Here is a 14290-nt window from a genome sequence, read left to right as displayed (position 1 = left end):
ACAGTTAGCAGGATGAGAGTTCGGACAAGGGGCCGTAAATCTACTTCGGAGAACCTGGTTATGCGCTCACAGGGGCTGGAAAGGAAAAACTTGGTTCCCAGGTCATTGACACATACATCTGCTCTGAATTGAGTTAAAGCCCCTCAGAGACATCAATTCTCTAGCTGGCAGACCTGAAGGATCATAAATTAACAAGCATCATTTTGACATTCAAAAGCTATGCAGTTGGGTAAGTTTGTGAAGATAATTAAGAGAAAGATAGCAGTGAGATAAAGTTGCATGAGAATGGATTTTTTCCAAAACGTAATGCGCAAATGACCAAAAAGAAAAAGAGGGGTATGTTTTGGGGTTACTATTTTAGTTATTACGTTAGGACACTCACAATGAGTAGCTAAATTGGTAGAGCATTGCACTAGCATCGAACTAGACGCAAGGGTTCGAGTCACAGGGAACACACATACTGATAAAAAATACTTTACAAGTCCTTTTGGATAAAGGCATCTGCCGAATGCATTAATGTAAATGCACATCTAAAAAGGTTAGAGTCAGTGAATAAAACTAGTTTGATTGAAAATTTTTGAAACTGAATAGTCAGTTTCTGTGCCGGCTTTCTTTTTTCGAGGGTGCATGATACGAAATTCGTCATAACATGCATGTAACCCTTCATGTGTGTGGTTCGAAATTTCAAAATATGTTCGGCACGTCAAGTGAACCTATGTGCATCACTTGTCTTGTCAAAATAAGTGCCTGCTGCAGTCGGGTCTTAAGGTGTTCATGATAAAAGAGACGCTTGCGTTTGCCAGATACTCGCATAATCTCATGCGTAATCAAAGTTTACTGTTAAGGGAGTGTCTTGCGTGTATTTTGTGAACGTGAGCGTCTCTTTAATCATAAACGGTTTTGACAAAACACGTGATGCACATGGTTCACTTTTCATGATGCAACAAACACATCTTTTGAAAACACAAGCAATGCACATGACACTACGAACACATTTTAAATTTGAGCCCCTCGGAAGAGCAGTCACGAGCCGCCACTTGTCAGCTTCTGTAAAAGTATACACTTCATATTACAAAACCAAACAAAGGTCACATATGGATGGACTGAAATGATATTCAAAGCAAAATTTGAATGGAATCTGTACATTACATTGTGGAGAAGATAATATGCATATTTTACGAGTAATATAAGTAATAGAAATCCCTGCCCCGCAATAATAAAGGTGTTTCCATCAGCCAAAAGCATTCGTCAGCATGTGCGCTACTTCCAGGAATGTCACTACATAGCTGAGTGAAAACAGCTTTACTGCGAGTACCCGAGTGACCTGGTTTAGACTAAATTTACAGAAACTTTTGTTTTCACATATTTGGCTGGAATGGCTGTCATGGTTAACAATGAAAACTCAAATTAAGTTGCAGACTAGCAACGAAATTGCAGACTAGTTGCATGATTCAGTGCAGATTCACTGAAGGACATTGTGTGTACAAAGACATTTGGCATCCCGCAGGAAAGTGTCATTTGGATTTATGGTTCTGCAATTGGTCTGCTAGAACCCAACCAGTCAGGTCAAAAAAATCTGTGTCATACGCATTTCCACTTGCAACGTAAAAAGCAAAGATTCGGAGCCATGATTTTATCGCAAGATCATACCTGAATTCAAGAGATCTCGTGTTGTGATCTGGGCTGGTTTGTAAAAACGTCATAATTTAACTTCATAATGGGCGGAGACAGAACTAGATATCGCGCGATCATCGCGTTACTTTGAGAGACCTCATGGGTCCTCGTCACTTCAGCACATAGCCGCTCTGCAACAAAACAGAACTGGTGGGTATTGGCAGACGGTGGAGCCGTAACGCAGCGGAGCCGATCTGCAGCCGCTCCATAGTTGGTTGAAATCTGGGTTAAGTGCACGCCGATGCGAACAGCAACGCGGAAGTATGAATGAGAATTGACCTGTAGCCTACAGTGTTGAGACTACGCCGTAGGTCCTACGAGGAAGTATAATGGGCCCTTTACCCTTTTCCACCAATAGATCCAAAGCCAGATTTAATCTGCATGTTGCCACTGCAGGCAGTTTTAGGCCAATACTAGCTCCAAACTTGTCTAAAACGAACTGGTCTGCAAATAGTCCCAGGGGAGAAATTCATGTCTACCAGTGTTGGGTGTAACTAGTTACTAAGAAATTAGTTACTGTAATTTAATAACTTCACTTGAAAAAGGAAAGTAAGGGATTACTCTTTCTGTAATTCAATTACAGTTACTTCTGATCTAATTTAACTAAATACTGTGTATAGACTGTTATGAACAATTATACAATACACAATAGTGGATTTAACGAATTTGAAGTCCAATGTTAAAATGTTTAAGTATCCTTTTAACTCTAAACACTTTGCTGAATTAAAAAGAATAATGTTAACATTTTGGTTGGTTATTAATCTTAGCATTAATTATCTACCATTAACACAAAAGGTATATATTTTGAGCAAACAGTTTTGAGGCATCCATTTTGACAAATTTGGGTAAAAAAGGTGTTTTGTATACCAAGAAAGTGGCAAGATGAAAATTATTTTCTGTTACAAACTTTCATTCAGCATTTTTAGGTTATAATAACATTAAAAATTCAAATCCATAATTAGATTTTTATAGATTTATTATAAAAACTATTTTTTATATATTTTTTTCCAAAATGCTATAAATCTATTGAATCAATATATAAATGTGCATTCATCTTTGCCATATTATACCACTAGTTAACTAGTGGTATACCACTAGTTAACTAGTGGTATACACTGATTAAAAATAAACATTACTGCATTAATTAAAACAATACTTTTGTCATATTAAGAACACTGTCATTGCTGCTATCATCCTTGTGACGTCGTCTCTGAACTTTTTTGACAACGATCAGCTGTGAAATGTTTTGGTCCTCCTCGATTTTCGTTGGCTCCGAGTAAAATAATGGAAAGTTTTTCATAAGATCCCTGGGATCAATGTGTTAGCATGACAGAAGCTTCATGCTGTCGAGAGAACAAGCAAGAAACAAAATTTTTCCTTTGCCCGAGTGGCTCGCGTAAATTATTCGATTCAGATGGCTTACGTTTCTTAACCGCCACAGAAAACCACCACAGGTTTATCAATGCCATCAAAATTATTATTTTGTTTTTGTTTGTTTGTTGATCACGAAGTACAAAGTAGATGAGGAAAACTAGGATTCTGTGTGTATTCAACCCGCCCCCCTTATTGTTTAAAATGTGTGGAATGGTGTGCTGTGATTGGTTAAGCGGATTTATTTCATTCTGCAGAGAAGGAGGACTGGCATTTGTCGCGGTTTGAAAAAAGGGAGAAAAGATGACAGAAAAACACGGCAGATATTGGATTTTGCATAAAATTAAGAAATTATTTTTTAATACTGACCGGATACAATACTGATTTTGGCGGTAACTAACTTTTTTTAAATGCCGTTTATCACGTTTTGGAACCAAACTCTTCATTTCTAACTGTGGAAGTCAATGGTGCTTTTGCTTCTTGCTTAATAACAAATATCTTCTTTTGTGTCAAGCAGAACAATGAAATGTATACACCTGAGGGTGAGTAAATTATGACACAATTTTCATTTCTGGGTTAGCTATCCCTTTAATTATTAATAAATGTATTAAATGCTAAATTTAAGAAATCTAGATTAGATTGTAAGCAAAGTGCATGTTATACGGTAATAACAAGTAACATTTTTGGACGATCCATCACCATATTTGTGGAAAAGGTGTTTGTGTGTGATGTCGTCTACCAGATAATAGTTGTACCCTGGTAAAGTTTTTGTGGATGCTGAGTGTGTTTCATACAGTGGTCCCAAAAGACCCCCTGGGAAAGCACATAAGTCTGTTTGAATAGAGAAGAATTCACGGACTCTCCACAGAAGCGAGTCTGTGACTGAGCAGAGGTTTTGTCCTTATTGATCAGTCAGATCAATTAAACGGCACAGCATCACCTATACCAGGAAACACACACCAAAAGAAAAACACTTACTGTTGCTTGTCGTTTCAGGAAAAGCAGCCCTTTGTCCATTCCAGCCTTTGTTGTCCATCTGTGGCCAATGTTAAGATAATAAAGAAAGAAACGGTTTAGCAAACCCCCTTTCATGCGTGTCAGACAAGTTGCTTTCACTTGTTTCCATTAGATGGGGGATTAACACCAAATTGAGACATCACAGCTTAAGTGTCACTAACTTGCAAAGGCATAAAGCAGAGGAGGTATTTAAGGATTAAGGTTGTGTATACTAAAACAGGAAGCTGTGTGCGGATATAAACGTACACATCCACATACTTTTCATTGATTGATGGCCTGCTACGCTGTTTATACTAAATGTGATGATAAGAAATAAGCTTATTAAATAAGTGTGAATGAATGTTATAGCATGTAAACACAACAGGGTAGTCAACTATGTGTTTGTGTTCAACTGGAAAAGAAGATCATATACATCAGCTAAAACATTTTAAAATGCAATCTTGAATTACTTTACACTGACCTTCTCTGAAGTGTTTTGTAATGGTGTAGATGCCTTGTATCCCAGTTGAAGCAGCATGGCCTCTGCTGCATTACGCTTGGCCACTTTTTTATTAGGTCCAGTTCCTGTAGTCACTTCGCTACCAACTTTCACCTGTCAACATACACACAGAGGTAGATGTTTAAGGGCTGTCTAGATGTTTGGCATGTGAAATTAATAATAAGCATGCATTTTAAGCTATTATTGGAACAAGAGAAAACCAGCTCCACTTTATTTTTTTTAGTATGACTCATTACAGTTACCACTGATGACCATGTGACGGTTGGATTATATTAACCCTTAAACAGGCAATGTGCACCACGGGATACACTCTCTTCAGTGTCTTGTTTGGGGCATAAAAAAGATTTTTTAACCAAATCCTTCTATCAGTTATCAAACCTTGGTCTGTCTTGAATATGTGGGTAACATTATTTGCTTCAAGTTTTTTTTTTATTGATTGGTCAGCCTGACCTAAATCCAACATGGCCACCGGTTTTGCAGGACAGTCAGATTTTGTGGTAAGAAAATGAATATTAATCTTACTTTTCTTCTTTAAAAAAAATATTAATACTGCTAATATTAATTGTGAACATTGTCTTAAGGTGCTGAAGAAGAAAATTTGGTTATATGTTGTTTATATTGTTATTTAGCACATTTTGAAATATACGTATCCCCTGAGATACATTGCCTGATTAGGGTATAAAAAAGGGATTAACCACAATATGGCCTATCTTTGTATTTTGAGTTAAAAAAAAGTGTAAAAAATGATCAAATTTGCAGGTAAAAATGATATTCGTATATTTAGGTGACTGCATCTTAGCATTTTTAACTGGATATTTTCTTTCGCGGCTTCACAACAGCTAATTTTATGGTATAAGGAATGATAGGGAATATGAGTTATAGAGCCAATACCAATGAATTCTTCAGATTTTGAGAAAAGTGATGAAGATGAAATTTTTTGTGACAGTCCAGTGGTGTATTAGAACCAAGAAATTTAGGTAATTTTACTCATGCTAGGCATTCATTCCTCTAAATTGCAGCCAATAAGAGGCCTCTGCATGAAACACATATAGACACATATAGATTACATTGAGGGGTAGTTCAGGTAGTATGCAAAATTAATCAATTCTTAAATAATTTACCAAACTAGTATTATCTAAAAAATATATATTTTTTGCAGGTGGAGCAGAAAAAGCACCAACGAAGCCAATGAAGACATTTAAAAACTGCTCATTCTTAGTTAGGCCTACTTACATTTAGTTGTGTTATTTACATGCAATGTTACTAGTAAACCTGTTGTTTACACAGTTTAAAATGGATGAAAAAATATATATGGCATGTTTTAGACCAAGAGAAGAAGTCAGAATCACATAATTTTTGCTGCAAATAAAAAATAAATTTTGATGACTTAATCCTTTTTTTATACCTTAATAGGGCAATGTATCCCGGGAGATACAACTCATAAAATCCTGAATATATCAAATATTTTAAAAATTCCAATGAATATCTATTACATAAGTCCAGATGATAAAAAAATGTCATGAAATGATTTTTTGCTCATCGTTTTCCACTCTTGCCTGTTTAAGGGTTAAATTTAATGGGGTTTAATTTTCTTCTTCCTGCACCAACAAAGCCAAGACCTTTAAAAATATGGCAACAATAATACATCAAAGCTGATCTGAAATGTAAACAAAATAGTCTGTACTTCCTATAAAAGTAACTTTCTTAATCAGAAAAAGAGATGAGTGAACTATAAAATAGGACAGAAACACAAAAAACACAACTAACATCGGCGATAATATCTTCACAAATAGTTATCAGACATGTTAAATAAAGAAAAAAGCATGTTGAGAGAGATGTTGCTGAGCTGAAAACAGGCGCGTATTGATGTCCGCAGAACAGAGGGGAACAATGTGGAAATTTTAGAAGCGACTAGACCACACAAAAGAAACACACACAGGCAGAGTCTAATGCGACGGTGAAAGAAGCATGGAGAATCGGTTTGAGGCTGTGTAACAGCACACTTAGAGATGCACTGTGTGCTTTAAAGCAAGGGATTATGGGATGGAAAGCAGGCAAGGAGCTTCTCCAACTTGCATGCTGCTGGAAACTGTGTCTGTGGAAGTGCTTTAGAAGTGCAGCAGGTACATCCAGAGTCAATATTTAACATGTTATATTCATTATTATACCACGGGTCTGAATGCTGTATTCTGATTGGCTGAGAAATATTCCGTGGGTATGCATTATTAAATTAATTAAATTTATGTAATTAACTGTATTCCAGAGATATTGACCCAAAGCTGCATGACTTAACCCATTATTGTACGGTTTTCATTTAATTTTAGGTGAATCTGTCTCCAAATGCAATAAAATATAATTTTATGAATTTAAATGACTATTATTATTATTAGATAATTGATTTTATTTCTTAAACACATGGAGGAAACTTAAAAAAAAACATTATGAACTGAAGAATATTCATGATGCTGTTATAAAACTATATGACACAGTATTAACACTTAATGACATTTTAATTCAAATTCAATTTGTATCACTGATCAAAAGTGGTCAGTTATGTTGTCTTGGTAATGTCAAGTTGTCATGACAAGTTATGATTTATTGGTTAATGTCAAGTTCTCAAAAAGACATCTCAAACAATGTCATCTTTGCATTAAAAATGACATAATTGAACGAATGACACTTAATGATAGTTGTCATAAATGTGCATAAAATCTCCTTCATGTTCATAGCACGTGTTATGTCATGATTATAAAGGTGTCATGCCAGTCTTATGAACACCCCTTCAAGTAAAGTGTTACCCAGTTAATAATAGCACAAAAAGACTGGCATGCAATTTAAAGACAAAGTTATCTTGCCTAGATTCAGAATTAACACTGTAGGAAAAAACTTGTTTAAAAAAGTAAGTTACCTGGTTGCCTTAAAATTGTAAGTAAATTTAAAACTTAAAAATATTATAACAATTTTGACAACTTTTTGTGTCAACTAATTTTTTTAAGTTGAATCAACTAAAAATTGTAAAGCAACCAGCTAACTTTTTAAAGTTGAACCAACAAATCTTTTTTTACAGTTAATGTTTTCACAACTATTTTACACTACTCTTCAGTAAATAAGTACAAATTTCACAATGCAAGTGACTTAACATTATCTCTAGTCAAAATATGTACTTACAGTATGTTTTATAATTTCAAACCACATGCAAACATGAAATGTAATGGCATTTGTATAAATTTGTATAAATGGCAAAATGAGTTTGTTTGTGTCTTTAAAACTGGACATGAGTGAAGGCGAGAAAAATGATGGGTTTAAATTGACGCGCACTAATATTATGTCAGAGTCGGCTGCTTGTGTTGTCAGTAAACATGCTGAACAATGTTTTCTTCATGTACATGTAAGAGTTTTCTCTCATATTTTAGCGTAATTAATGAAATAAGCTCACACAACTTTCAAAATGAAACAAAAATGAAATGGGCTGAGAGCAGCCACTTTAGTTTTATTAATGAAAGCCTAAAGACCGCGCTGAGCACTGTGGGTTCTTTTGTGGCTACTCGAACACACCATGTGCATACACCACAAAAGCAATTTGGTCTAATGTGTTTTCCACTATCTCTGAATGTGGTCGAAAGTAGACGAACTCAAAACGTTTTACACCCCGTTTACACCTGTATTTAGGGTCATCCATTTGTAATCCAATCGACCAAACGCATCTTAATACCAGGTGTAAACAGCCTCTATTGGTAAAGTGAGGTTTTCCTCAAGAAAGGCAGCAGTAGAGACAGATGGGTGATTCTCACGAAATCCAGACTTAGAAGGTGTCCAGCATCAGATTTTTTAAAAAAAACGCTTGAAGCCAAATTTTTTTTTTGCAAATATAAGATTAAGGTCTGAACTTACTACAACCATTATTTTTAGAGGATTTAAAAATATTTCCTATAGAATTATTTACATTTTTTATCATTATCAAAAATTATCATTAGCGCAACATGACATTACATTAAATATATGCATTTAGAAACTCATGTTTCGGTAATGAGAACTAAAAAGTTGAGTGTCACAGTCAATTATGTCCCTTCCAACTATTTTTTTTGAAAATGTTAGTTCCTTGAGAGCTTAAACAATGATTGAAAATTGTTGCAGAGGATGAGAAATTTTTTCTTGGACACATTTATATTCCTTATTATTGTCTCTACATTTACCAATGATCACCAAATACCACATGTTTTTTAATTGTGAATGTTTATAGTATAACATGAACTGAAGCTTTTTATTTTTTAGATTTTTTAATGATAAATATTTCCATGTCAAAGAACCCAAATAATGAAGTAATGAAAATGTTCCCCTTAAATGTGGAAAAAACAACAAAATTGGTTTGTATGATGTCATTTGAAATCATGTGCAAAATAGTATGTGAAGAGATGATTGTAACTGTATGCTTCTTATTTTGATAGCATTTACTTTTTTATCAAAATGTTTAATGACACCTCATAAGTCTAATTTTGCGAGAATCATCCAGATGCTGTCATTTAAAGTCCTGCAAAATGAATATGTTTGTGTGCAGAATATTCAACAGATAAGAAACCATATCAAGTGTGATGCATTGAACAGAGTTTATTTTGTTAAAATTGAATTTTTATGCAAACCCATGAATTGGCGCATGGTTGCTTGTGGCAGATGTGGGTGTTACAGACTATACTACATAGACTCGTTTGCACTTTCTAAATTTTTTCAAAATAACCTTTGCTATCCACTAACTACTACTATGGGCTGGCATGTTTGACAAATTTGTCCCCCAAATGTAAGCAAAATCTGTCATCTGGAGACATTTGGGGATGTGCTGATTTGCATAAAATTAAAAATCCCTAAATACATTTTTATAAAAATGTTCAAATAAAAGTTACCGGTAGTGTCTATAAATGTACAGTAAGTAAATAAAATGAGCTGCAAACGCAATGTTTATGGTATGTCCCCATTTAGATGAATGTGCATGCTTGTGTGTGTGCGTGGATTTGTGTGTGTTTGTGTGACAGAGCTGAAGGTCAGCAGCAATCAGTTCTTGAGAAGGTGTCAGTCTTTGTGATTAAGACAGATTGAACCGTGGGAGGTTATCAGTGTTTATCCACGGCTCATCTGTCCTTCTCGCCGCCTCGCTGCTTCTCATACTATTCTCTCACTTCATGCTTCCCGCTTTCCCCTCTTATTCATTTACCTGCATGATGAATTCTCGTCGGCGAGGCATCCCTCTCTCTGACAGCAGCATGTATTCGGGTTCCTTCTCCTTTTTAGCCTGCTGAATCTGAGCCAGTCTGCTAATAGGGTTCATGCCCTGTCCGTACTCTGGACCGGTCTGCGAGAGACATTGAGAATAAAGAAGAGAGGAGAGGATGAGGGACATAGATAAAGCAGCAGAAGGACAGATGGATGGCTGGTTAATGTTCATGTCGGTAGCCCTGTCATGAGGATGAAGAAAGAGTGAATGAGTGTGTTTGTGTGAGAGAGAGTAAGCCTTTGAACAAGATGTATGATATAAAAATAAGACTTTAACAAGCAGAAAAAAAAATAAGGAAAAGTTCACCTAAAAATTTGTATTGTCATCTTTTACTTATACTTTTTTATACTCATAGTTTACACATTTATGCATGTGACAAATGCTTGTATCCAAATTGACTAATAGTGCATTACAAGGTGTGTGCATCATCTTATCTTACAAGTATGTGCGTTCCTGGGATCAAACCCATGACAACTGCACTCCTAATGATGTACTACGGTAATAGCAAATTGGTAAAACGAAAGTAAGTCATACACTTTTGAAACAACACGCGGGCGAGTAAATGATATCCCTTTAAATGTAACACCGAAGATATACACTGTTTTTAGTGTTAAGACGCTCAAACCGACCCACCTTTAATATAGTCTTGGGCCGCTTCTTATAATGCACTTTGGGTTTCTCCACCACAGGAAGGACTGGTAGTGTCTTCAACTCCTGTAGGACCGACAGTGCTGCTCTTTTTTTAGAGAGTTTCTTGCTGTTGCCCTCTCCCTCGGCGGAGAACTCCCCAACCGTCACGCGCGTGAGGAAACTCTTCATGTGTGGAGGTCCGCTTTCCTTCAGCACCTGACGGACATGTAATGAACATGTTACGCGAGAGAGACGCAAACGGGAATCGGTTATTCTGGTCATGCACTCTTTCATTCTGACCCTTAGGCCATGTTTGCTGCACGCTCTCTTCTCATCCTTTTTCTTCCGCTCGCTCACCCTTTCGGAAATGGGAGTATTGCTAATTGGACTCGCTATGACTGGTTTAACATACTGATCACTAACTCGTATGGAAAGAGAGAAACAAGACAGACCTGGGAGACTGCAGCTGGTTCTGCATTACACACAAAGTCTTGAATACAAAGGATAGGTGTGAATATATGAATTTGCATGAATATAGATGAGAAGTACAGTAGTCCATGCATACTAATACTAGCTTGGAGTACTCATTGCATTCTGTGCATTGACACAATTATAAAAGTGAACTGAGCAAGCTTTGAACAGTATTTACTAAAGATACACTGTAAAAAATTAGTGCTGAAAAGGCATTAGTCCCTTTCACACATACAGCCTTTACTGGTAATTTACTGGTAAATTGCAGTTAACATGTCATGTGTGTACAGAACCTTTCCGGTAAATCAGTGCTCCCAATTTACCAGTAAGACAGGTTGTAAGATTAACGGTAATTTGCCGGTAAGCGCTGTGTGTGAACGAAAAATATAGCATTACCGGCATTTAGATGACGTCAGACCGCGCTGACAGATCGGGCGGGCCAATCAGAAAGTTTTTTATACAGGTGACGCGGTTTCCCCCAGACTGTTTACGGACGTTTCCACACACATGTTGCTTAAAAGTCGAGCACACCTGAAGTTTACATCCACATTTCTTCACCAAAGTTGTTTAAAACAGCTTACCATCTAATTGCCAAATTGCCGACGTCCTTAGCACACCATCTGTGAGGCCTAATGTGCAAACGCGCAGGTTCCGTTTGACGCCGCCTAACGCAATGTTGTTTGGTCACGAGCAACTTCCCGACCGCTTGCCACAGATGTGAAAACAACAAAATACGGACCGTGGATATTAAGTCATAACCCGCCGTTTACAAATACGACACGGACGTAGCTCGCCAGCCGCGCGCCACAGGTAACTTCCGCTTTCTCTCCGACTTTACCGGTATTTTGATACTGATGTGTGAATGATGTCTTACTGGTAAAAAGACGGAACGTCACTGCATGTGTGAACAGCACATTTTTGTATTTACTGGTAAATTCATTCTGGTAAATTCATGGTAATTTACCAGAATTACTGTGTGAAAGAGGCTATTGACTCAGGTGTTTTTGCGACTGACCTTATTGCATATGAAATTGTAGGAGTTTTAGATGCAAAATTTATGGGAGGAGAGCATTTAAATACATTTTCAAAACTATTTTAAAGGTTTGCACGTGTCAATTTACTGGTATTTGTGTAATTATCTAACATTTAAAGCGTAACTAAACCCCTGGTCAGGGCCTGACTCCACCCACTGGCAATATTTGAAAATGCAAGAAAAGTGGGCAGATCCCAACGGAGATAGAGGGGATGAACTAAGCTCGTACCAAGTGTGTGGAGAGATCGTAACAAGGGCGTGGTGAGCTTAAACCCGCTTACCTCACAAGTTATTTTTTGGACCCAACATCCAATAGGAAAATTCAACTGCAGTAGCCACCGTTCACTCAGACGTTTTTACACCATATATTGTAGTATTGAAACACTTTATATCCAAATGTTAGCAGCCAATGTTAATCGCTAACGATTTGGCACAAATATGATGTTATTTGATGTTAAACTATGTGAGTGGTGCGACAGGGATTTGAGCAGTGGCCTGAGTCAAAGCAGACAGACAGCCAGGCAGATCCTGTGTGCGTGTTCTGTTTTTTTTTTTTAGGCGCTGAGTTGCGTGTCCGGTGTGCGACCCCCCTTAACTTGCACTGCTTTTGGTAGATACCATTGGTCATTATGGAAATTAGATTTTTGTGCCTGTGTTTTTTTAAGTGCACCTTGTCAGCAAAAATCACACAGAAATTTTGACTTCCAACAGCACGTTTTTAAAAATTGTGCTTTCACGCTAATGGAGTGCAACAGGGATGACGCTTTTTTTGTAGGCAAACCCGAAAGTGAGTTAGCATTTTAGCACTTCCAGTTCCAACCTCCCAAAGTCTGGTTAAATGCCTCAAATAAGATCTTGAGTTAAAGGATTGTGGCCAAAACTGGTATTGCAATCACAAAACTTGTGGCTAAAACTGGTACTGCAATCACACAACTGGTGGCCAATACACAAAATGACAACATAAACATCAATTGAGGGCTGCAACTCCACTTTTTAAATGACAATATCCTGGCCAGACCACTGTTGTGAGTGATATAAGTATTTGAAATGAAAATGATTTCTTAATGTCTAGTGACATATCAGGGCTATTTTATGATTAATTGATATAAATTAATTACATACTGTTCCTTTAACACAAGCCCAAAATAATTCCACGTTTTATTCTACGACATAAAACACACCAGTAATACATACTTATTTGTGCCTTTAAAAGCTTTTACTTGTCTTTAGAAGGGTGGTTTGCTACAGTGTTGCTACATGTGACTACAGACGTTGTTGATGACTTTAAACGTTATCACGCATGAAGATTTTAAAAACAATTGAACATGGGCACAATTCCTAACAATAATTTATGTTAACAGGAAACATGTTTTCAAATGTTTTAATAGAGTTTGAAAGAGTTGTGGTGATGATGTTGAAGTCGAGTGGTCGTGTGGTTAGCTTTAAATTTCTAGTAAACGCATTTGGACTTCAAAATTCGTAAAGGTTGTGCTCATCCTTGATGAACGTGTAAGTGTCTTTAACTTTTGTTAAACACAGAGCTTATTTTTTGTGATAATCCAAAAGTCTATGGGGAAAATGAATGTGCTTTTTGTCGAGGAAGTGTCCCACCTTCCGGGTTGTCCTATAAGAATACTTCATCCCTGTGGCACTCTATTTGCCCTCTTTAGTAAACATTGCCCCCATGTTTAGTGCAGGGGTGCCCAATCTTGGTCCTGGAGGGCCGGTGTCCTGCAGAGTTTAGCTCCAGCTTGTCTCAGCACACCTGCCTGGAAGTTTCTAGTATGCTCATTAAGACCTTACTACATCCGCCATGTTGATGTAGACTAAAGACAAGTTAGTTGTTAACTGGAATGACGTTAAAAAAGTGCAATTTAACCACAAAGGACAGATGCGTAATATGTATTTGCATTTGAATAGACTCGTGTTACCGCTTTTGGGCATTTTTGAATAAAACAACACCCCTCCATCTTCTTCTTCGTTGGATAACTCCTTTACTGGGGATCACAGGATGTCAAAGTTTCCATCAAATGAACACTTTAGGATCTTGCCGGAAGTAGTAGGTCATCCGGGTACTTTTCGCCTACTGTTGAATACTATGAATTTGGACACACTACTCGCCTACTGCTTTTCACCTACTATCTACTGTAGTATGGAAGTAGGTGATTTCGGACGCAGCCCAGCACTCAAGGACCAAGTTTGGGCACCTCTGGTTTAGTGGTACAGACCAGGCAATTCAACTGCCCCATTAAGTAATGGAGGTGTGTTAACACACAGCAACACACAAACTACGTACAACACTGGTGTAGGCTTGCGATAATGAAGTCTGTTT

General features: G+C 37.0%; 1 protein-coding gene across 2 annotated transcripts in view; it reads right to left on the bottom strand.

Annotated features, from left to right (window-relative positions):
• The window catches only part of stau2 (staufen double-stranded RNA binding protein 2), a 132302-nt gene that overhangs the window by 74931 nt on the left and 43081 nt on the right, over positions 1-14290 (bottom strand). For both annotated transcript variants that reach the window (XM_055181359.2, XM_055181361.2), the window contains exons 8-11: positions 10458-10670; positions 9765-9902; positions 4523-4654; positions 4024-4081 (exon numbers count right to left, since the gene is read on the bottom strand). In XM_055181359.2, coding sequence (XP_055037334.1) covers positions 4024-4081; positions 4523-4654; positions 9765-9902; positions 10458-10670 — 541 coding nt within the window. The remainder of the gene's footprint in view (positions 1-4023; positions 4082-4522; positions 4655-9764; positions 9903-10457; positions 10671-14290) is intronic.

The sequence above is a fragment of the Misgurnus anguillicaudatus genome, chromosome 25 (genome assembly GCF_027580225.2).
Source record: "Misgurnus anguillicaudatus chromosome 25, ASM2758022v2, whole genome shotgun sequence".
NCBI classification, from domain to species: Eukaryota; Metazoa; Chordata; class Actinopteri; order Cypriniformes; family Cobitidae; genus Misgurnus; species Misgurnus anguillicaudatus.
The sequence above is the reverse complement of the archived record's forward strand: the minus strand, read 5'-3'. Positions and strand labels throughout refer to the sequence as shown.